At 30.6% G+C, this 24583-nt stretch overlaps 2 protein-coding genes across 15 annotated transcripts; both read left to right on the top strand.

The window, feature by feature from the left end:
* Positions 1-2037: 2037 nt before the first annotated feature.
* On the top strand, positions 2038-13812 carry LOC125059012. 10 transcript variants are annotated; one of them, XM_047663100.1, is made up of 2 exons: positions 2038-2138; positions 3413-7112. In XM_047663100.1, the coding sequence occupies exon 2, from the start codon at positions 3420-3422 to the stop codon at positions 7050-7052; it is 3633 nt and encodes a 1210-aa protein (XP_047519056.1). In that variant the 5' UTR covers positions 2038-2138; positions 3413-3419; the 3' UTR covers positions 7053-7112. The 10 variants fall into 10 exon arrangements, with proteins under 10 accessions (XP_047519056.1, XP_047519055.1, XP_047519061.1 ...); XM_047663099.1 differs by having other exon boundaries at positions 2042-2143; XM_047663105.1 differs by lacking the exon at positions 3413-7112 and adding an exon at positions 10116-13812 and having other exon boundaries at positions 2057-2138.
* A 1143-nt stretch (positions 13813-14955) lies between these two features.
* On the top strand, positions 14956-24161 carry LOC125059053. Of its 5 annotated transcripts, none has more exons than XM_047663244.1 (2): positions 14956-15169; positions 20465-24161. In XM_047663244.1, the coding sequence occupies exon 2, from the start codon at positions 20472-20474 to the stop codon at positions 24099-24101; it is 3630 nt and encodes a 1209-aa protein (XP_047519200.1). In that variant the 5' UTR covers positions 14956-15169; positions 20465-20471; the 3' UTR covers positions 24102-24161. The 5 variants fall into 5 exon arrangements, with proteins under 5 accessions (XP_047519200.1, XP_047519198.1, XP_047519199.1 ...); XM_047663242.1 differs by having other exon boundaries at positions 14956-15162; XM_047663243.1 differs by lacking the exon at positions 14956-15169 and adding an exon at positions 15698-15857.
* Positions 24162-24583: the final 422 nt, after the last annotated feature.

A 24583-nucleotide genomic window follows, 5' to 3' on the forward strand; every position in this document is an offset into this window, starting at 1 on the left:
TTGCACACAACGAGGGAAGCTCTCGGGGGTTGCGCGAGCGCGGGAGGGGTGTCACTTGAAACAAAAATAAAAAGCGATTCTATTTTGATTCAACTTGAAAGTCAAGAAGAACCGTACTAAAGCAAGTAGCGTTTACATGTTTCAACTAAAGTACTATCCTAAAGCACTCTGCTAAACACTAAGATAATGTAAATCGGCCTTTAGCGCTAAGTTTAAACTCTGAATATAAACACAAATCACGTAAATTCTAAAGGGTTGATGCAAGACTACTATGAACATTGAACCCATTGGCTCTCTGTCTTGAGCATGTACAGGCGCTGTAATAGAATTCGTAGTATTACTAAATCATGAAAACTGTGTTCTAGATCCTTTTATCTTGGGAAAAAATAATGATAAAATAAATCTTGATAAAAACGAGACTTAGCGAGATTAACGAAAACGCTATATTTGACTACCGTACGTCAAAAACGTACTAGATTTTGGCATACGAGAGTCACAATTTGCGCAATCCCGTTTCTGAAACATCCTTGGTTCCAAATTCCAATCTTAAAACCAAAGAACACATATTATAGTGTTAGCGGACTAACGCCATCTTGTAGCAGAAACCTATATAAAGCGTGGCAACACCGGCGTTGACTCACTTTTATTTCGAGACTTCGTGCGGAACGAACTAACCTAACCTCAGTAGATTTTAAAAGTCTAAAGTACTTACACGTTCTAATCTTTTGTGTTAACTAATATCAGAATTGGGATTTGAACTTTTCGCTCACTTCTCTTTTGTTTTGTTTTGAGTAATCTTTGTGGTTTAAATGTTCCTTCTCTTTGTGTCCGTAATGTACGAAGTCACGAGTGATTAACATTTTAAAAGTGTTCTTAGTGTTAAAGTGTTGTTTGTGTTTGTCATGAGAGTGCAACAGTGTCGCATTAAATTCGGGATCGTCCAGTCGGCAAGGTAGACGAGAGATGCTTTGACAGAGGACGGCCGAACGGTTAAAGAACAGTATGGGTCTCTCTTTTACATTTTTCTGGTGCTAATGTGTTTAGACCACTTAGAGAACGGTAAAAAGATCAATGGACAGGGTAACCAGCCCCAAACTCACGATCTTCCTGTATAAATGGTAACAAGATCAATGGACAGGGTAACCAGCCCCAAACTCACGATCTTCCTGTATTAATGGTAAAAAGATCAATGGACAGGGTAACTAGCCCCCAAACTCATGATCTTCCTGTATGAATGGTAAAAAGATCAATGAACAGGGTAACCAGCCCCAAACTCACGATCTTCCTTTATGAATGGTAAAAAGACCAATGGACAGGGTAACCAGCCCCAAACTCACGATGTTCTTGAGAAATAAGTAGAGCTTTATACCTTATGGTGACACTAAACTTGTAATTGTTTACACAAGTCCTTTACTCATGAAAGTGATAGTTTGTTTCAAATCTTGTAAGGGTTATAAATAATCGTTAACTCATTCCTTGGAGTTTGATACTTTAAAGTTCCTTTCTATCTTTCATTACTTTGATTGTTTGTATTAAACCAAGTAAATATGTTCAGTTGCTGACCAAATAGACGACGCAATACCTTCCCAGAACTGTAATGTTCTAACGTTTTATTCTACCCACAGAGATGACAGTATAGACGCTGGGACATCAAATCCTGACGAGGATGTCAGAGTGTCAGGAGAGGCCGTGTTAGCGGACTAACGCCATCTTGTAGCAGAAACCTATATAAAGCGTGGCAACACCGGCGTTGATTCACTTTTATTTCGAGACTTCGTGCGGAACGAACTTGTTACTAACCTAACCTCAGTAGATTTTAAAAGTCTAGAGTACCTACACGTTCTAATCTTTTGTGTTAACTAATAATAGTATGTATATACTGTTTCGACCATAGAGTACATTATAATTAGGGTACTATATAACTATAGACAGTCTAGATTCTAGAATCTAGACTATACCAAAATTATTTTAAAGCTCTATGCCTTATATTAGTAGCAAGTGAAGTTTATTAGTTAACTGTCATTTTTAATTACTGTACAGTAAACAGTACTGTAGATTATTGAAGAGCACTTGTCTTCTACTATAAAAGTTGAAACTTCCAATTTATCTCAGGAGTCTTGTGAAAATCTTAAGTGAAAGTAAGGTTAATAAGTTTTATTTTATTTTAAGTATTATATTAATTAGTCTGTTAATACAAATGTTGGGTTGTAACACAAGTACAGACATTTTGGGTTGAAGAAATCAAAAAGATTTTAGGTGCAATTATTTATGTTTCTTTTTATTTTTCAATATCAAAGTTAAGCCCTATGTTAATTAAAAAACTATTTTTTTTTATAATATAATTCCATTGAAAATGTGTTTTTTGCTGTACTATTACCTATTAATGAAACTTACAAAACATGCATAATATAACGCTAAATTTTATTTACATTATTAGTTAATTAATTATACCAATAAAATAATTAAAGTTTTGAAAACCCAAAGTGAAATAATATGAAATATTGCGTAATACAAATCTTATAGGTATCTATATTATCCTATACCTTATTTATATTTTTTCCTCCTCCCGATAACGATGATAATATCATCGTTCATGCCTGGATGCGAATTTGCAAGCCAAAGTTACGATTTTATAAATGAATCGGCGTGCCTTTATATTGGAAGAACGGTTAGTGACTAGAAATAGGTATTTGCATCCCTAGTTGGTATGTAAAAATTATTTAATGTTAGTCTTAAATTAGAATTGCTTTTTCTTTATTTTATCAAACGCGTAATATACAAACTATAAACACTTAATTTTTTATATCTTCTTGTCTCTTATCATTTATTAAAATGTATTGTTTTCGACAAACATCAATTAGAAATTAGTATTTTTTATTAATTTCCATGTCATTTTGAATTGAAAGCTAAGTTAAATCCTTGTTCAAGTAGGTACCTACATAGTTTCATTTTCTACATGAAGTTTAACATTTATATAGTATATACCTATGTTAAATTGTGTGATTAAAATAAGCAAGTAGGTGAACAGCCGTCTGTGTCCGCCAGGTAGGTGTAAAGTCACGTGTGTAAATTTAATTAAAGAAAAGAAAATTAAATTTATCATCATATATTTAAGAATATACTGAAACATGAACTTAGTTTCTTATTCCTAATTTAATTATCATATGTGATAACTTTTGAATATTTTATCTTACCATCCACTATTCACTCTGAACACTTGAACTTACAACGTACCTATATTATTATATTAAAAGTTTATAACTTTTAATATAATATGTAATAATATACTTGTATATTTTGTGTTCGAATAGTTTTACTTAATTAAAACCGTTAATTATAAAAAAAATATTAATTACAATTTTTTACGATGGCGATTGTCTAACGAATATTAATTTTTAAAAATTATTTTCAGGTATAAAATGATTGAATTAACTGCGTCTTCTTTGGGGCAGCGCCAACAGGAGCTCAACTTCAAAGTGGCTGAGACTGTGAAGAAAAAAATATGTTTTGATGATATTAAGTCAACGGAAGAGAATTCCGACGTGGACAAGCTTTTTAAAATTGACGTTGCATCAGAATATAGAAATATTGCGTATATTATAGAAATACTAAAATGCGGCGATAGTTTATTGATTTCGCGAGCTCTTAATTGTGATTGGATATTTAATGACGAATATTCACACTTTATGAATCCAGACTATCTTCACAATGAAATCTTTCCCCTGATGTCTATTAAAATGAAAACTAAATTGCTGAACAAACTTGCATATCACCTCAGGAAAGAATCTAGAAATGAAGCATTCTCAAATTATTGCAAAAACATGAAGATGAAATCGTTAGCGTTGAAATTCTTCTTATTTACATCGGAAGCCTTTAAACTTAACTTAATTAAAGAAGATTGCAATTACTTAAGCAAACACGGGTATCCACCGTTGTTTATTGGAAATTCTTTTGCTCTCGCTGAAGGATATCTTACTACTGAACATTACATTTTCAAGAAAGAAGATTTCATAGATAAGCTTGCTTATCTGTACCACGTGGACGAGAATAAATATTTAGATTTATTAGAAAAATATGTTATGCCAGAACATGCATCTGTCTGGATAGGATGCCGACTCTCGAAATATATAATGACAAAACATAAAGATCGCGTGCTAAGATTACCCTTAATGTACGTGAATAAAGTTAAAAGAAATATATTACTTCGTTACTCTACAACCGAAGACGTAAAAACATATATCCCTGCCCTCTTGCCAACTTTAACAAGGTTTTGGGAATACAATTTCTACGCACATAATAGAGACCTTTTTAATTTTATTCCTTCTGATGAGACATACAAATTCCTGAAGTCAATATTTCATATGACATATGGTGATGTACCATTCGAAATGAATTATAAATTTTACTATCACAAATACTACGATTTTCTAACACAAGAAGAAAAGGAGCAGTGGGCCCTGAAGCATATAGAAGAAGCCAAAGAGATATTGGGAACAAATAATGATTATATTTGGTATAAATTTGTGAACTTTACTCAAGCTTTCCCAAACATTAAGAAATATATTCTTATTACACCCGATCCTGGCATGAGGAATAAAATGATTATGGTTTTAATAGATTCAATAAGGACCAAAGAAGATTTAGAGACTTTAATAAACTATTATTATAAGAGACATAATAATGAAAATGTTAATTACAAAAGAGACTTTTTGGAGGGTATAATAATAAAAACAAGATTTATATTTCAATGCGATGAACCTACTTGGAATGTATTCAATAAAATACTATGTAGTATTGAAACAGCTACCCCAGGCTGTAAGTTCTGTTATTCATACAAGTTTTATTTTGCGATACATAATATAATTCGTGGTATAGAAATGGATACCACTTTAATGGACTATATTGATAACAGTATGGATATGAACCGCTTAAAACGTAAATTAAACGATCTAAATACCGACGAACAGAAATCTGTCTATGATAATTTTTATGAATACTACTATAAAAAATTCAAATATTCTATTAAATGGGATCATGATGAAACACGGAGAAGCAGAAATAAATATGCGGTCTACTTGAAAAATCTTCTTCAATGTTTCAAAAAAACAAAAGAAAATCTGCCAAAAGAAGTTCTTTGGTTTATGAATTCTACATATTGTCATTTTCGGTACGACGATTTTTTGAAAGATAAAAAAGATGAAGACAAGCAAAAGAAATCTGAAAAAGATCCAGAGTCTCCAGAGTATCGTTTAGAGACATTAACAGACGATTGTCTGTTGCGATTATTGAAAAAAGATGAAGAAATAAAAACAATTGTTGAATTGCGACCTGAAATAAAATCTTGTTTTGAACAGGAATGGAATTATAGTATAACGAAGTTTCTAAAGAAGATAAAGATTTATTATTTCAAAGATCTGGGCAATATGTTTCTAGATTTTTTCGAAAGTTGTCTAGCTAACATACAACAGCTAGAAGGCAACGATTTTGACGATCGTAAACTTATACAAAACTCAGTATATGCCATATTTAGCATTGGAAACGAAGAAAACATGCTTAAACTATTATTGGAAAATGTTCCAAAAGAATCTAAGATTGATCACAGCACGATTGATAAAAAACTTTTAGCTATTCAAGAAGCAATATGTCGTTACGCTTGCTATGCAAGATTGCCCGTTCCCGTATCGACTATTCTTCCTTATATCAAGGGAGATTACGTACATTTTTGTTTACCAATGTTTAACCGGTATTTGGCTAATCTACCAATGCCACTTTGTCACGAATTCATCGAGAGCATTTTAGATGCTCCATTATCCGTGCAGAAACATGGTATCCGCTTAGCATTCACAGCTTTTACTGCGGAAAACCTTAAGAACCTTCTTCTTAACGTTTGGAAGAACACGAAGAACGTATCTCTACGTATGATCATTTACAAATCTCTTTTTGATAAAATTATTAAATCTAATGAAGAGACACAAAATGAACTATACGATGTAATACGAGAGTTGAATTTAACTCTTTATGATGAAGATCAACAAGAAGTTTTTGACCTCTTAGTGTCATATGAAATGCCTAAAAGGTTCAAAGGTGATTATTTAGAATCCGCTTGGATATCAGTTAAACAATTACCAAACAAAACAAAGAATATGACCATCAAAAATAAACTATTAAATGATTTTGAAAAACACATGGATTGCATGAATCGGGAGTTTGTTTTGAAAGAAATTGAAGACCACATAAAAATAATACTAATAGAAAAGGGAATCGAAAAAACTTTTAGAGATGACGAAAGTTCGTGTAACGACTGTCTTTGGAATGTAGCTGCAACATACATTGTTGCCAGTAAAACACTTGATGACAGTTCAAAATCACTTCAATTGCTTGAAATTATTTTACGAGAATCCTATAAACAGTGGAGTTTAGTTTCTAATAATCCTTATGTTGTTAATAAAAACTCATTTATTATCAAAGACAAAGTGAAAGAAAGGTCTGAACTTAGTGCCTACAAATTTAGTAAGTACAATATACAGATATTCGAAACGATTTTGAGTTGTGTTCTTGACCTCACTCCTGAAAAAGAAATTTACATGACTATTATGGATGTAAGGATTTTGATTATTAGTAAAAAAGTGATAACTCAGGAAAATGAAGACTCGGATATTAATCGTGCATCTAAATATGTGACGAAGGAGTTAGTTCTCTTTATGAATGATCTGAAAAACAATAACAATTGTTTTACTATTTTTTACAATAGCATAGTAACAGTTATTACGCAAACATTACAGAAAATGTCTTCTTTGCTAAGGATCAATGGACATTTATTATTGGCTTTTGTTTGTAAAGAGTTACTCTGCATGGGAGGAACTGATAACACGCTCTTAGCTCTATCTGTAATGCCTTTGAATATATCCACTACATTTGATGATGAACGGGCAGAGTTTAAGAAACTTTGCTTAGATTTCACAAAGCAGGTGAAAGAAATAAATCTTTTCGAAATTCAAAGCTTTTATTACAACAAATTTGTTTTGAATAATTTTGAAAAAAGATTTGAATGAGAATTTATTTATCTAGACGAAATACTTTTGTCCATTTTAATCAATAAATTATTTTCTAATCAAGGCGTTTTAATAATAATGATATAGGTCATCATCATCATCAATAGCTGTATAGCGCCTTATGGCCCTTTGCCTTGCGAATACTGAAACCTAAGTTTTATTTCTAGATATTATAGTATTATTTATTACTGCGCAGTTATATGTGTGAAAATACCTCTTTTCTATAAACCGAATAAAACGAAGCAGAGGTTTAAGTAACATAATGTTTTTTGAAATTAATACTTATGAAAATCTTGTAAAAGAAAAAGCCGATGAGCCGATATTTGAAATATACGATGAAGAAAATTTGTGTTAGAAATAAAGACACTTAGTCATTTATCAAATACCAATCTTTTGTAATTGACAGAAGCAAGCAGGAATGCAATGTACAGACATCGAAATAATATTTACAGGATTTTATACCTAAAATACCCGTATCCGGGTGTAGTATTAAAGTAAAACTGCTCGATAAAGCCTATTATAATATAAATGAATATATAAACGATCCTAGTGTTTTTCGATCCTAATGAATTACTCCAGTATAAAGAGGTAAAGCGACTGAATCTCTCGGCTGCATTTCCAGACTCTGGGGCGATCGTCAACAGCCACGACTGTTTTAATGTAAAGTGGGAACAAACCGTGATCCATGTGGTATCTAATTATTTTAGTATAATTTGTTATATTATTATTATCTTATATCAATGATCGTCCTGTTCGCTTAAATGTCATTGCTTGTGGCGGCATCCATGCGTCGGGTTGTGTCTCTCCCTAAAATATGGCGAGAGGGCCGATGGCTGGCCATGCGTCATACTCGTGAACGCGTGCTACTTGTGGTGTCTGGTCGTATTTAAATTCGTGTATGCGGTGATGTCAGTTATGTCGACTATATATTTGCGTGTTGTTCCCACGATAATGTAAGTGTGTGCTCGCATTTCAACATGCCTCCTGCTGATAGAGGACAAGTCTTTGTTTGTAATTTATTTTATTATTATTTATTACTTAAGATGTCATGTTGAACATGGTGTAATGGTTGCAGCTCCTTACAAACATTGTGTAAAACAAAAAACTGGGCGATTAAAAAGAGTGGCCAAGAGTTTAGAGTTTATTGCCAGTTCTTCTCTTCCGTTCGACGACCTTGATTTGAGAACTGCTAGTAGGTAAATGTAGAATTAGAAGAATTTAATGTATCTATATTTCTTTTTTGACATTCATAAGTGTACATTGTGTTATCTATATTATATATATATATATAAATGATTTTAATTGATTGATACTTTATTAAAAAAATAACTAATATTAGATTTTAAATAACATTTGATGGAAATAAAAATGCTGGTGCTAAAGAATTTAGACCGTAAAGGCTATTCAGTGCAAGAATACAAAGAACTTCTTATAACAACTCAAAACACAAAAAACTATTACAACATACTATGAACCACAATCAACGGTTGCAATATTAATTGCCAACAATAAATATCAGCATTTATCAAAATTGCCAACTCCATCAATAGATTGTGAATAATTGGTTTCAAATCTGAGAAATTTCGGATCTATCACAGTAATTATAAGGAAGGTTATCGATTTCATTCCAAAAGATTGATAAGTACTGTAAGCACAAAGTGGTATTTCCTACAGATAAGGATATATAAAAAACATAACTATAATATTTTTTCTGTATAACAATAATTGAAACATATCTATATATCCTATGATATTTATGTGCTTCGAGTAGTTTTAATATTGTTTCAAAGAAATTTTCTTAAATCATAATATTATATTGATTATTTGTGTAAAGTAAAACCTCTACAATAATCTTATTAATTTTGCTCTGAGTTAGGAATGTGTGGGATGTGGAAACTGGAAACCTCTATGCCTTATATTAGATGCAAGTGTAGTTTATTACTGTCATTTTTTATTACTGTACAGTTACTGTAGAATGTAGATTGTTGAAGAGCACTTGTCTTGTGCAGTAGTACTATAAAAGTTAAAACTTCAAATTTATCTCAGGAGTCTTGTGAAAATCTTAAGTGTAAGTAAAGTTAATAAGTTCTATTTTATTTTTAGGATAATATTAATTAGTTGGTTAATACAAATTTTGGGTTGTAACATAAGGACAAACATTTTGGGTTAAATAAATTACAAAGATTTTTATACCTAAGGTAGGTATATATTGATGTTTTTTTTTATTTTTCAATATCATAAAGTTAAGCATAGTGCTTAATTAAAAAACTATTTTTTTTTAAATATAATTCCATTGAAAATGTGTTTTTTGCTGTACCTATTAATAAAACTTACATAAACGTGCATATAATTATTAGTTATATATATGTAATTATAAAGGTTTGAAAACCCAAAGTGAGATAATATGAAATATTGCGTAATACAAATCTTATAGGTATCTACCTAATATTATATATTTTTCCTCCTCCTGATAACGATGTCATCGTTCATGCCTGGATGCGAATTTTGCAAGCCAAGGTTACGATTTTATAAATGAATCGGCGCGCCTTTATATCGGAAGAACGGTTTTTGACTAGTAATAGGCATTTTCCCTAGCATACCTAGTTGGTATGTAAAATTTTTATTATACTTTTGATAATGTTTAAAGTGCTAAAAGGTGAACAGCCGTCTGTGTCCGCCAGGTAGGACATCTAAGTGTAAAGTCGCGTGTGTAAATTTAATTAACGAAAAGAAAATTAAATTTATCCTCATTTATTTTAAGGATACCTATACTGAAACATGAACTAAGTTTCTTATTCCTAACTTAATTGTCATATTAAAAAAATTCAAAAGTATCACATACTTTTGAATATTTTATCTTACCATTCACTATTCACTCTGAACACTGGAACATGTATTAAAAACTTAGGCATTAACATAATAATGTTTGTAACTTTTAATATAATAATATATTTTGTGTTTGAATATTTTTACTTAATTAAAACCGTTAATTTAAAAAAAAATAACAATTTTTTTACAATTGCGATTGTCTAACGAAAATTAACTATTAAAAATTATTTTCAGGTATAAAATGATTGAATTAACTGCGTCTTCTTTGGGGCAGCGGCAACGGGAGCTCAACTTCAAAGTGGCTGAGACTGTGAAGAAAAAAATATGTTTCGATGATATTAAGTCAACGGAAGAGAATTCCGACGTGGACAAGCTTTTTAAAATTGACGTTGCTTCAGAATATAGAAATATTGAGTATATTATGGAAATTCTAAAATGCGGCGATAGTTTATTGATTTCGCGAGCTCTTAATTGTGATTGGATATTTAATGACGAATATTCACACTTTATGAATCCAGACTATCTTCACAATGAAGTGTTTCCCCTGATGTCTATTAAAATAAAAACTAAATTGCTGAACAAACTTGCGTATCACCTGAGGAAAGAATCTAGAAATGAAGCATTCTCAAATTATTGCAAAAACATGAAGATTAAATCGTTAGCGTTGAAATTCTTCTTATTTACATCGGAAGCCTTTAAACTTAACTTAATTAAAGAAGATTGCTATTACTTAAGCAAACACGGGTATCCACCGTTGTTTATTGGAAATTCTTTTGCTCTCGCTGAAGGATATCTTACTACTGAACATTACATTTTCCAGAAAGAACGTTTTATAGATAAGCTTGCTTATCTGTACCACGTGGACGAGAATAAATATTTAGATTTATTAGAAAAATATGTTATGCCAGAACATGCATTTGTCCCGATGGGATGCCGACTCTCGAAATATATGATGACAAAACATAAAGATCGCGTGCTAAGATTACCCTTAATGTACGTGAATAAAGTTAAAAGAAATATATTACTTCGTTACTCTACCACCGAAGACGTAAAAATATATATCCCTACCCTCTTGCCAACTTTAAAAAGGTTTTGGGAATACAATTTCTACGCACATAATAGAGACCTTTTTAATTTTATTCCTTCTGATGAGACATACAAATTCCTGAAGAATATATTTCATAAGAGATATGGTGATGTACCATTCGAAATGAATTATAGATTTTACTATCACGAATACCACGATTTCCTAACACAAGAAGAAAAGGAGCAGTGGGCGCTGAAGCATATAGAAGAAGCCAAAGAGATATTGGGAACAAATAATGATTATATTTGGTATAAATTTGTGAACTTTACTCAAGCTTTCCCAAACATTAAGAAATATATTCTTATTACACCCGATACTAGCATGAGGAATAAAATGATTATGGTTTTAATAGATACAATAAGAACCAAAGAAGATTTAGAGACTTTAATAAACTATTATTATAAGAGACATAATAATGAAAATGTTAATCACAAAAGAGACTTTTTGGAGGGTATAATAATAGAAACAAGTTTTATATTTCAATGCGATGAACCTACTTGGAATGTATTCAATAAAATACTATGTAGTATTGAAACAGCTACCCCAGGCTGTAACTTCTGTTATTTATACAAGTTTTATTTTGCGATACATAATATAATTCGTGGTATAGAAATGGATTCCACTTTAATGGACTATATTTATGAAAGTATGGATATGAACTGTTTAAAAAGTAATTTAGACGATCTAAATACCGACGAACAGAAATCTGTCTATGAATATTTTTATGATTATTACTATAAAAAATTCAAATATTCTATTAAATGGGATCATGATGAAACACGGAGAAGCAGAAATAAATATGCGCTCTATTTAAAGAATCTTCTTCAATGTTTCGACAAAACTAAAGAATATCTGCCAAAAGAAGTTCTTTGTTTTATGAATTCTACATATTGTCATTTTCGGTACGACGATTTTTTGAAAGATAAAAAAGATGAAAACAAGCAAAAGAAATCTGAAAAAGATCCAGAGTCTCCAGAGTATCGTTTAGAGACATTAACAGACGATTGTCTGTTGCGATTGTTGAAAAAAGATGAAGAAATAAAAACAATTGTTGAATTGCGACCTGAAATAAAATCTTGTTTTGAACAAAGGACTTTTGGTATAAGAAAGTTCCTAAAGAAGTTAAAGATTTATTATTCCCAAGATCTGGGCAGTCTATTTCTAGAATTTTTCGAAAGTTGTCTAGCTAACATACAACAGCTAGAACGCAACGATTTTGACGATCGTAAACTTATACAAAACTCAGTATATGCCATTTTTAGCATGGGAAACGAAGAAAACATGCTCAAACTATTATTGGAAAATGTTCCAAAAGAATCTAAGATTGATCACAGCACGATTGATAAAAAACTTTTAGCTATTCAAGAAGCAATATGTCGTTACGCTTGCTATGCAAGATTGCCCGTTCCCGTATCGACTATTCTTCCTTATATCAAGGGAGATTACGTACATTTTTGTTTACCAATGTTTAACAGGTATTTGGCTAATCTACCAATGCCACTATGTCACGAATTCATTGAGACCATTTTAGATGCTCCATTATCCGTGCAGAAACATGGTATTCGCTTAGCATTCACAGCTTTTACTGCGGAAAACCTTAAGAACCTTCTTCTTAACGTTTGGAAGAACACGAAGAACGTATCTCTACGTATGATCATTTACAAATCTCTTTTTGATAAAATTATTAAATCTAATGAAGAGACACAAAATGAACTATACGATGTAATACGAGAGTTGAATTTAACTCTTTATGACGAAGATCAAAAAGAAGTTTTTGACCTCTTAGTGTCATATGAAATGCCTAAAAGGTTCAAAGGTGATTATTTAGAATCTGCATGGATATCAGTTAAACAATTACCAAACAAAACAAAAAATATGACGATCAAAAATAAACTATTAAATGACATTGAAAAACACATGGATTGCATGAATCGGGAGTTTGTTTTGAAAGAAATTGAAGACCACATAAAAATAATGCTAATAGAAAAGGGAATCGAAAAAACTTTTACAGATGTCGAAAGTTCGTGTAACGACTGTCTTTGGAATGTAGCTGCAACATACATTGTTGCCAGTAAAACACTTGATGACAGTTCAAAATCACTTCAATTGCTTGAAATTATTTTACGAGAATCCTATAAACAGTGGAGTTTAATTTCTAATAATCCTTATGTTGTTAATAAAAACTCATTTATTATCAAAGACAAAGTGAAAGAAAGGTCTGAACTTAGTGCCTACAAATTTAGTAAGTACAATATACAGATATTCGAAACGATTTTGAGTTGTGTTCTTGACCTCACTCCTGAAAGAGAAATTTATATGACGATTATGGATCTAAGGATTTTGATTATTAGTAAAAAAGTGATAACTCAGGAAAATGAAGACCCGGATATTAATCGTGCATCTAAATATGTAACGAAGGAGTTAGTTCTCTTTATGAATGATCTGAAAAACAATAACAATTGTTTTACTATTTTTTACAATAGCATAGTAATAGTAATTACGCAAACATTACTGAAAATGTCTTCTTTGTTAAGGATCAATGGACATTTATTATTGGCTTTTGTTTGTAAAGAGTTACTCTGCATGAGAGGAACTGAGAACACGCTCTTAGCTCTATCTGTAATGCCTTTGAATATATCCACTACATTTGATGATGAACGGGCAGAGTTTAAGAAACTTTGCTTAGATTTCACAAAAAAGGTGAAAGATATAAATCTTTTCGAAATTCAAAGCTTTTATTACAACAAATTTGTTTTGGATAATTTTGAAAAAAGATTCGCATGAGAATTTATTTATCTAGACGGAATACTTTTGTCCATTTTAATCAATAAATTATTTTCTAATCAAGGCGTTTTAATAATAGTGATATAGGTCATCATCATCATCAATAGCTGTATAGCCTTATGGCCCTTTGCCTTGCGAATACTGAAACCTAAGTTTTGTTTCTAGATATTATAGTATTATTTATTACTGCGCAGGTACATGTGTGAAAATACCTCTTTTCTATAAACAGAATAAAACGAAGCAGAGGTTTAAGTAACATAATGTTTTTTGAAATTAATACTTATGAAAATCTTGTAAAAGAAAACGCTGATGAGCCGATATTGGAAATATACTATGAAGAAAATTTGTGTTAGAAATAAAGACACTTAGTCATTTCTCAAATACCAATCTTTTGAAATCGACAGAAGCAAGCAGGAATGCAATGTACAGACATCGAAATAATATTTACAGGATTTTATACCTAAAATACCCGTATCCGGCTGTAGTATTAAAGTAAAACTGCTTGCTAAGGCCTATTATAATATAAATGAATATATAAACGATCCTAGTGCTTGGAAATGAATTGCTCCAGTATAAAGAGGTAAAGCGACTGAATCTCTCGGCTGCATTTCCAAACTCTGGGGCGATCGTCAACATCCACGACTGTTTTAATGTAAAGTGGGAACAAACCGTGATCCATGTGGTATCTAATTATTTTAGTATAATTTGTTATATTATTATTTTCTTATATCAACGATCATCCTGTTCGCTTAAATGTCATTGCTTGTGGCGGCATCCATGCGTCGGGTTGTGTCTCTCTTTTGTCTTTTGTCGACTCGTTAAAACTTTACAACAAGTATTTGTTTTTAATTTATTTTATTATTATTTATTAGGTACTTAAGATGTCATGTGGAACATGGTGTAATGATTGCAGCTCCTTACATTGTATAAAAACAAAATCCTTGGCGATTAAAAAGAGTGACCGAGAGTTTGTTGCCAGTTCTTCTCTTCCTTTATACGTCCTTGATTTGAGAACTGGCAGTAAATGTAAAATTAGAAGAATTTAATGTATATTTCTTTTTTGAAGTTCATAAGTGAACATTGTGTTACCTATATGAATAAATGATTTAGATTGATATTTTATTAAAAATAACTTATAATATAACAGCGACCATAATTTAAAACTCTCATACCTAATGACAAATGACAATTGACATGTTTGTTTTGATTTCGTGTTAGGGTTTTGTTTAGGATAGTTTTGTACAACAACAAAAAATATATTTTATTAAATTGAAACATAGTAGGTATAATATGTGAGAGAGTATCACAATGTCTTTATTGCAAACTCTTTCTTACCAAGATTACAAGTCTACCTATAAGAAATCTTAGCACATATGAATGAGAGGTTATTGCAATACTAGCAGATTTAAATTTTAAAGTAAGTTTGTATAACTACTAATAACTTTTTATATTATTCAGTGTTCGTCTGTGGAGTTCTCATAAATATTTTGTAATTTTTACTTTACCTTCACCTTTCTTATCCTGGAACTTTTCTTTGGAACTTATTTTCTGGGTTTATATATTATGTCTATGAAGATACAAATGTACAAATCATACAAAGTTATAAAATGTTACTTGTTATTAATTATTATTCAGTATTTATAACCAGTCATTTAACAAAACACCAACATGAAATATATTTTTTTAAATAACATTTGATGGAAACAAAAATGCTGGTCAACTGCTGTTAAAGAATTTAGACCGTAAATTGATTTATTTATACATTCTAAAACAATGTGTATGCCTAAAAATACAAGAAAATATGACATCATAAATTTAAAACACATACACATCAATTAAGTACATTAGAAGATAATAAATCTATCAAAGGAAAAAATTAAACAAACAACCACAAAATAAAAAATTTATAAAACAAAACAAAAAAATAATACGAATAATAACTAAAACTAAAAAGATAAAATTAACAATAATAGTAGGTAATAAACAAAACTAAATGAAAACTTAAATCACATTCAGAGCCTGCAAAACAAAGTTTGTAATTAAGTTATAAGAGTGAGATAGCCTATTCACTGGACCGTTAAAAGTAGCAGATAAGCGAGCCGTAGGTACGTATAGAAGACTTTGTTTTTATTCAGTGCCAGAATCAAGAAAAGGAAAGAAAACAAAGAACATCTTATAACAGCTCAAAACACAAAAACTATTACAACATGCTATGAACCTCAATCAACGGTTGCAATATTAATTGCCAACATTAAATATCAGCATTTATCAAAATTGCCAACTCCATCAATAGATTGTAAATAATTAGTTTTAAATCTGAGAAATTTGGGATTTATCACAGTTATATAGAAGGTTATTGATTTACTTCCAAAAGATTCATACTGTAAGTACCAAATGTTATTTCCTACAGATAAGGATATTTAAAAAACATAACTATAATATATCCTATGATCTTTATTAGACCAGTGCAGATAGCCTTTAAAATAAATAAAAAGTGAAAAAAATTACAGTAGGATGAAACCCATTAGAAGTGGAGGGGAATATGATCAAAATGAAAGGAAAAATAAATTACGGTCGATCTGAGGTCGGGAAGGGGTAGGGGGGGGAGTTTTAAGGGTAAAAACGGTTTATCTCGATTTCCGGCAAAACTAAAAGTCCTATCGAAGAAAGTTAAATGGCAAAGTTGTAGGCGATAAAAAGATCTACAACTTTTGTATTTGCAGATTTTTCACATTACCTCAAAATTTAGGTGATAAATTCAAAAAACCAACTTTTTGGTTTTTTATTTCTATCTTTTACAAAAATTTATTTTTTTAAACGAAATTTGGTGAAAACTTACCTTATTATGTCCCAAATATACTGTAATTTATTTGATTAAAAATATTTATTTTTTCACCTTATTTTGAATTAATATCGAAAAAACACCCTAATTTTCAAACGAAAATTCTGACGTCAAAATTTCAGCTTTTTTCAAAAAGTTGATGTGCTTTCAGTGCATTTAAATCTCTACTTTCCTATGGTAAAAATATATGTATATATTACCGTAGTAAATCTTCTCAGAAAATGCAAAAAATCGTATGCAGTAACGCCCAGACCCGTCATCCCCTTCCCTACTTCTCTATGAATCTTCTTTAAATTATAATTAGATGCCTATTTATTACTATTACGATAACTTATATATACCTGAGTGACCTAAAAAAATTTTTAGCCTTTAGATGGGCTAAAATTTTCGTATTTCATAGAGAAGTAGGGAAGGGGATGACGGGTCTGGGCGTTACTGCATACGATTTTTTGCATTTTCTGAGAAGATATACTATGGTAATATATATATATATATTTTTACCATAGGAAAGTAGAGATTTCAATGCACTGAAAGCACATCAACTTTTTGAAAAAAGCTGAAATTTTGACGTCAGAATTTTCGATTGAAAATTAGGGTGTTTTTTCGATATTAATTCAAAATAAGGTGAAAAAATAAATATTTTTAATCAAATAAATTACAGTATATTTGGGACATAATAAGGTAAGTTTTCACCAAATTTCGTTTAAAAAAATAAATTTTTGTAAAAGATAGAAATAAAAAACCAAAAAGTTGGTTTTTTGAATTTATCACCTAAATTTTGAGGTAATGTGAAAAATCTGCAAATACAAAAGTTGTAGATCTTTTTATCGCCTACAACTTTGCCATTTAACTTTCTTCGATAGGACTCTTAGTTTTGCCGGAAATCGAGATAAACCGTTTTTTACCCTTAAAAATCCCCCCCCTACCCCTTCCCGACCTCAGATCGACCGTAATTTATTTTTCCTTTAATTTTGATCATATTCCCCTGCTTTTCTAATGGGTTTCATCCTACTGTAATTTTTTTTGGTTTCAAAAATTATCGGCACTGGTCTATATGTGCTTTGAGTAGTTTTAATATTGTTTCAAAGAAATTTTCTTAAATCATAATATTATATTGATTATTTGTGTAAAGTAAAACCTCTACAATAATCTTATTAATTTTGCTCTGAGTTAGGAATGTGTGGGATGTGGAAACTGGAATACTCTATGCCTTATATTAGATGCAAGTGTAGTTTATTAATGTCATTTTTAATTACTGTACAGTTACTGTAGAATGTAGATTGTTGAAGAGCACTTGTCTTGTGCAGTAGTACTATAAAAGTTAAAACTTCAAATTTATCTCAGGAGTCTTGTGAAAATCTTAAGTGTAAGTAGAGTTCATAAGTTCTATTTTATTTTTAAGATAATATAAATTAGTTGGTTAATACAAATGTTGGGTTGTTACACAAGGACAAACATTTTGCGTTGAAGAAATCACAAATATTTTTATACCTTAGGCATATATTTATGTTTTTTTTTATTTTTCAATATCATAAAGTTAAGCATGGGGCTTAATTAAAAAACTATTTTTTTAATAATATAATTCCATTGAAAATGTGATTTATTAGTAGGTATTTGCTGTACCTATTAATGAAACTTACATAAACGTGCATATAATGCTAAATTTTATTTACATTATTAGTTATATACTTACCTATGTAATTATACCAATAATAAAATTAAAGGTTTGAAAACCCGAAGTGAGATAATATGAAATATTGCGTAATACAAATCTTATAGGTATCTACCTAATATTATATATTTTTCCTCCTCCCGATAACGATGTCATCGTTCATGCCTGGATGCGAATTTTGCAAGCCAAGGTTACGATTTTATAAATGAATCGGCGCGCCTTTATATCGGAAGAACGGTTTTTGACTATTAATAGGTATTTTCCCTAGCATATTTAGTTGGTATGTAAAAATTGTATTATACTTTTGATAATGTTTAAAGTGCTAAAAGTCAGGAATTATTTATCTTAGTTTCAAATTAGAAATGCTTTTTCTTTATTTTAACAAACACGCGTAACGTATTATACAAACTATTAAAAGTATTTTTTTTGTATTCTTGTCTTACTCGCATATTAAAATGTATTGTAAATGGGTCAATTGGAAATTAGTATTTTTTTTTAATTTACATTTCATTTTTAAATGAAAACAAACTTAAATCCTTGTTCAAGTACATAGTTTCATTTTCTACATGAAGTTTAACATATACAGGGTGGCCAAAAAGTCGTGGATCAAACGCAAATAGGGGATAGATGAGGTCATCAGCGGCAAAAAATTGTTCTACGGGAGGTCTCTAAGGTCAACCCCTGCAGAGTTATGATTTATTTTGGTTTTTATATGAAAATTGACTTTTTTTACTAATTCTTATTAAAATTCGAAAAAATCTACACCCTGTATCTTTTTCATAATATCCACTAGATTGGTACTGATGAGTTTTTGCGTTAGACATACTATTTATAGTTGTTTATTCTTTCTATTGAAGATAATATTAAGTTATACGATATAAAATTTTTTCAAATCATAACTTTTTGTTTATTTCGGACCCCAGTGTGAAAAAAAATTACTCTACCGAAAAGTGACCCTGTATTACAAGATTTTGCGCATTTAATATGGATTCTGAAGAGGTATTACACATGGCCATGAGTCGCTCTAATATCTTTCTGGGACGAAAAAACAACAACGATTCGGACTTATGATAGATTATTTACCTACCTGTGACCAGTACTGTGTGAATCGGACTAGATTCAAAAAATTGGACAGATGGCTGGAGGGTTACGTAGGAATTTGATTAGACGGTGCAGATTAAGTATTATGGTCAGAGTCAGGAATTTTGAGCATATTTTATTGTAAAATATTTTGTTTCCTACAAACAACCATTGAGAAATAATTGTTTTAATACAATTATTATTTCACAATCGTTGTTTGTAATTCTTCCTAGAAAGATATTAGAGTGACTCATCGCCACGTGTAATACCTTTTCAGAATCCCTATTAAATGCGCCAAAACTTGTAATACAGGGTCACTTTTCGGTGGAGTAATTTTTTTTCACAGTGGGGTCCAAAGTAAAGAAAAATTTATGATTTGAAAAAATGTTATATCGTATCACTTAATATTATCTTGAATACACTCAATAAACAACTATAAATAGTATGTCTAACGCAAGAACTCATCAGTACCAATCTAGTGGATATTATGAGAAAGATACAGGCTGTAGACATTTTCGAATTTTAAGAATAATTAGTAAAAAATAGTCAATTTTCATATAAAAACCAAAATAAATCATAACTCTGCAGGGGTTGACCTTAGATTCCTACCGTAGAACAATTTTTTGCCGCTGATGACCTCATCTATCCCTTATTTGCGTTTGATCCACGACTTTTTGGCCATCCTGTATACCTATGTTAAATTGTGTGATTAAAATAAGCAAGTAGGTGAACAGCCGTCTGTGTCCGCCAGGTAGGACATCTAAGTGTAAAGTCACGTGTGTAGATTTAATTAAAGAAAAGTAAATTAAATCTATCATCATATATTTTAAGGATATACTGAAACATGAACTTAGTTTCTTATTCCTAATTTAATTATCATATGTGATAACTTTTGAATATTTTATCTTACCATCCACTATTCACTCTGAACACTTGAACTTACAACGTATATTATTATATTAAAAGTTTATAACTTGTAATATAATAATATACTTGTATATTTTATGTTCGAATATTTTTACTTAATTAAAACCGTTAATTATAAAAAAAATATTAATTACAATTTTTTTACGATGGCGATTGTCTAACGAAAATTAACTATTAAAAATTATTTTCAGGTATAAAATGATTGAATTAACTGCGTCTTCTTTGGGGCAGCGGCAACGGGAGCTCAACTTCAAAGTGGCTGAGACTGTGAAGAAAAAAATATGTTTCGATGATATTAAGTCGACGGAAAAGAATTCCGACGTGGACAAGCTTTTTAAAATTGACGTTGCATCAGAATATAGAAATATTGCGTATATTATAGAAATACTAAAATGCGGCGATAGTTTATTGATTTCGCGAGCTCTTAATTGTGATTGGATATTTAATGACGAATATTCACACTTTATGAATCCAGACTATCTTCACAATGAAGTGTTTCCCCTGATGTCTATTAAAATGAAAACTAAACTACTGAACAAACTTGCGTATCACCTAAGGAAAGAAACTAGAAATGAAGTATTCTCAAATTATTGCAAAAACATGAAGATGAAATCGTTAGCGTTGAAATTCTTCTTATTTACATCGGAAGCCTTTAAACTTAACTTAATTAAAGAAGATTGCTATTACTTAAGCAAACACGGGTATCCACCATTGTTTATTGGAAATTCTTTTGCTCTCGCTGAAGGATATCTTACTACTGAACATTACATTTTCCAGAAAGAACGTTTTATAGATAAGCTTGCTTATATGTACCACGTGGATGAGAATAAATATTTGGATTTATTAGAAAAACATGTTATGCCAGAACATGCATTTGTCCCGATGGGATGCCGACTCTCGAAATATATTATGACAAAACATAAAGATCGCGTGCTAAGATTACCCTTATTGTACGTGAATAAAGTTAAAAGAAATATATTACTTCGTCACTCTACAACCGTAGACGTAAAAATATATATCCCTACCCTCTTGCCAACTTTAAAAAGGTTTTGGGAATACAATTTCTACGCACATAATAGAGACCTTTTTAATTTTATTCCTTCTGATGAGACATACAAATTCCTGAAGAAAATATTTCATAAGAGGTATGGTGATGTACCATTCGAAATGAATTATAGATTTTACTATCACGAATACCACGATTTCCTAACACAAGAAGAAAAGGAGCAGTGGGCGCTGAAGCATATAGAAGAAGCCAAAGAGATATTGGGAACAAATAATGATTATATTTGGTATAAATTTGTGAACTTTACTCAAGCTTTCCCAAACATTAAGAAATATATTCTTATTACACCCGATACTGGCATGAGGAATAAAATGATTATGGTTTTAATAGATACAATAAGAACCAAAGAAGATTTAGAGACTTTAATAAACTATTATTATAAGAGACATAATAATGAAAATGTTAATCACAAAAGAGACTTTTTGGAGGGTATCATAATAGAAACAAGTTTTATATTTCAATGCGATGAACCTACTTGGAATGTATTCAATAAAATACTATGTAGTATTGAAACAGCTACCCCAGGCTGTAACTTCTGTTATTTATACAAGTTTTATTTTGCGATACATAATATAATTCGTGGTATAGAAATGGATTCCACTTTAATGGACTATATTGATGAAAGTATGGATATGAACTGTTTAAAATGTAATTTAGACGATCTAAATACCGACGAACAGAAATCTGTCTATGAATATTTTTATGATTATTACTATAAAAAATTCAAATATTCTATTAAATGGGATCATGATGAAACACGGAGAAGCAGAAATAAATATGCGCTCTATTTAAAGAATCTTCTTCAATGTTTCGACAAAACTAAAGAATATCTGCCAAAAGAAGTTCTTTGTTTTATGAATTCTACATATTGTCATTTTCGGTACGACGATTTTTTGAAAGATAAAAAAGATGAAGACAAGCAAAAGAAATCTGAAAAAGATCCAGAGTCTCCAGAGTATCGTTTAGAGACATTAACAGACGATTGTCTGTTGCGATTGTTGAAAAAAGATGAAGAAATAAAAACAATTGTTGAATTGCGACCTGAAATAAAATCTTGTTTTGAACAAAGGACTTTTGGTATAAGAAAGTTCCTAAAGAAGTTAAAGATTTATTATTCCCAAGATTTGGGCAGTCTATTTCTAGAATTTTTCGAAAGTTGTCTAGCTAACATACAACAGCTAGAACGCAACGATTTTGACGATCGTAAACTTATACAAAACTCAGTATATGCCATTTTTAGCATTGGAAACGAAGAAAACATGCTCAAACTATTATTGGAAAATGTTCCAAAAGAATCTAAGATTGATCACAGCACGATTGATAAAAAACTTATAGCTATTCAAGAAGCAATATGTCGTTACGCTTGCTATGCAAGATTGCCCGTTCCCGTATCGACTATTCTTCCCTATATCAAGGGAGATTACGTACATTTTTGTTTACCAATGTTTAACCGGTATTTGGCTAATCTAACAATGCCACTTTGTCACGAATTCATCGAGAGCATTTTAGATGCTCCATTATCCGTGCAGAAACATGGTATCCGCTTAGCATTTACAGCTTTTAGTGCGGAAAACCTAAAGAATCTTCTTCTTAACGTTTGGAAAAACACGAAGAACGTATCTCTACGTATGATCATTTACAAATCTCTTTTCGATAAAATTATTAAATCTAATGAAGATACACAAAATGAACTATACGATGTAATACGAGAGTTGAATTTAACTCTTTATGACGAAGATCAAAAAGAAGTTTTTGACCTCTTAGTGTCATATGAAATGCCTAAAAGGTTCAAAGGTGATTATTTAGAATCCGCATGGATATCAGTTAAACAATTACCAAACAAAACAAAAAATATGACGATCAAAATTAAACTATTAAATGACATTGAAAAACACATGGATTGCATGAATCGGGAGTTTGTTTTGAAAGAAATTGAAGACCACATAAAAATAATGCTAATAGAAAAGGGAATCGAAAAAACTTTTACAGATGTCGAAAGTTCGTGTAACGACTGTCTTTGGAATGTAGCTGCAAGATACATTGTTGCCAGTGAAACACTTGATGACAGTTCAAAATCACTTCAATTGCTTGAAATTATTTTACGAGAATCCTATAAACAGTGGAGTTTAATTTCTAATAATCCTTATGTTGTTAATAAAAACTCATTTATTATCATAGACAATGTGAAAGAAAGGTCTGAACTTAGTGCCTACAAATTTAGTAAGTACAATATACAGATATTCGAAACGATTTTGAGTTGTGTTCTTGACCTCACTCCTGAAAGAGAAATTTATATGACGATTATGGATCTAAGGATTTTGATTATTAGTAAAAAAGTGATAACTCAGGAAAATGAAGACCCGGATATTAATCGTGCATCTAAATATGTAACGAAGGAGTTAGTTCTCTTTATGAATGATCTGAAAAACAATAACAATTGTTTTACTATTTTTTACAATAGCATAGTAACAGTTATTACGCAAACATTACTGAAAATGTCTTCTTTGCTAAGGATCAATGGACATTTATTATTGGCTTTTGTTTGTAAAGAGTTACTCTGCATGGGAGGAACTGATAACACACTGTTAGCTCTATCTGTAATGCCTTTGAATATATCCACTACATTTGATGATGAACGGGCAGAGTTTAAGAAACTTTGCTTAGATTTCACAAAAAAGGTGAAAGATATAAATCTTTTCGAAATTCAAAGCTTTTATTACAACAAATTTGTTTTGGATAATTTTGAAAAAAGATTCGCATGAGAATTTATTTATCTAGACGGAATACTTTTGTCCATTTTAATCAATAAATTATTTTCTAATCAAGGCGTTTTAATAATAGTGATAAAGGTCATCATCATCATCAATAGCTGTATAGCCCCTCATGGCCCTTAGCCTTCTCAAGTATCTTTCGTTTATAGTTTCGAGGTCCTTGACAACTCCAACGCAGCCTCCGTCTATCGGGTTTTCTCTTGCCACCAGGTTGAGAGATTAGTAAGAACCTTTGCTTCTATCGTTCGCCATTCGGTGCACATGTCTAACCATTTTATTAATTGGACGAAGTTATAAAGTATTTTAATCAAGCGAATACTGAAGTCCTAAGTTTTGTTATGTGTATGTTTGTGAATAAGGTAATAAAGCGTAAATAAATAAATAAATATGTCTGAAAATACCTCTTTTCTATAAACCGAATACAACGAAGCAGAGATATACTGACATAATGTTTTTTGAAATTAATACTTATG

Source organism: Pieris napi, chromosome 19 (genome assembly GCF_905475465.1).
Source record: "Pieris napi chromosome 19, ilPieNapi1.2, whole genome shotgun sequence".
Taxonomy (NCBI): domain Eukaryota; kingdom Metazoa; phylum Arthropoda; class Insecta; order Lepidoptera; family Pieridae; genus Pieris; species Pieris napi.

Excerpts from the sequence above, each read along its gene's own strand:
- LOC125059053 (XM_047663244.1), top strand. The coding sequence starts at position 20,472 with ATGATTGAATTAACTGCGTCTTCTTTGGGGCAGCGGCAACGGGAGCTC.
- LOC125059012 (XM_047663096.1), top strand. The coding sequence starts at position 2,637 with ATGAATCGGCGTGCCTTTATATTGGAAGAACG. Across the intron at positions 2,669-3,412 it reads GCCTTTATATTGGAAGAACG|GTATAAAATGATTGAATTAA; the intron begins GTTAGTGACTAG and ends AATTATTTTCAG.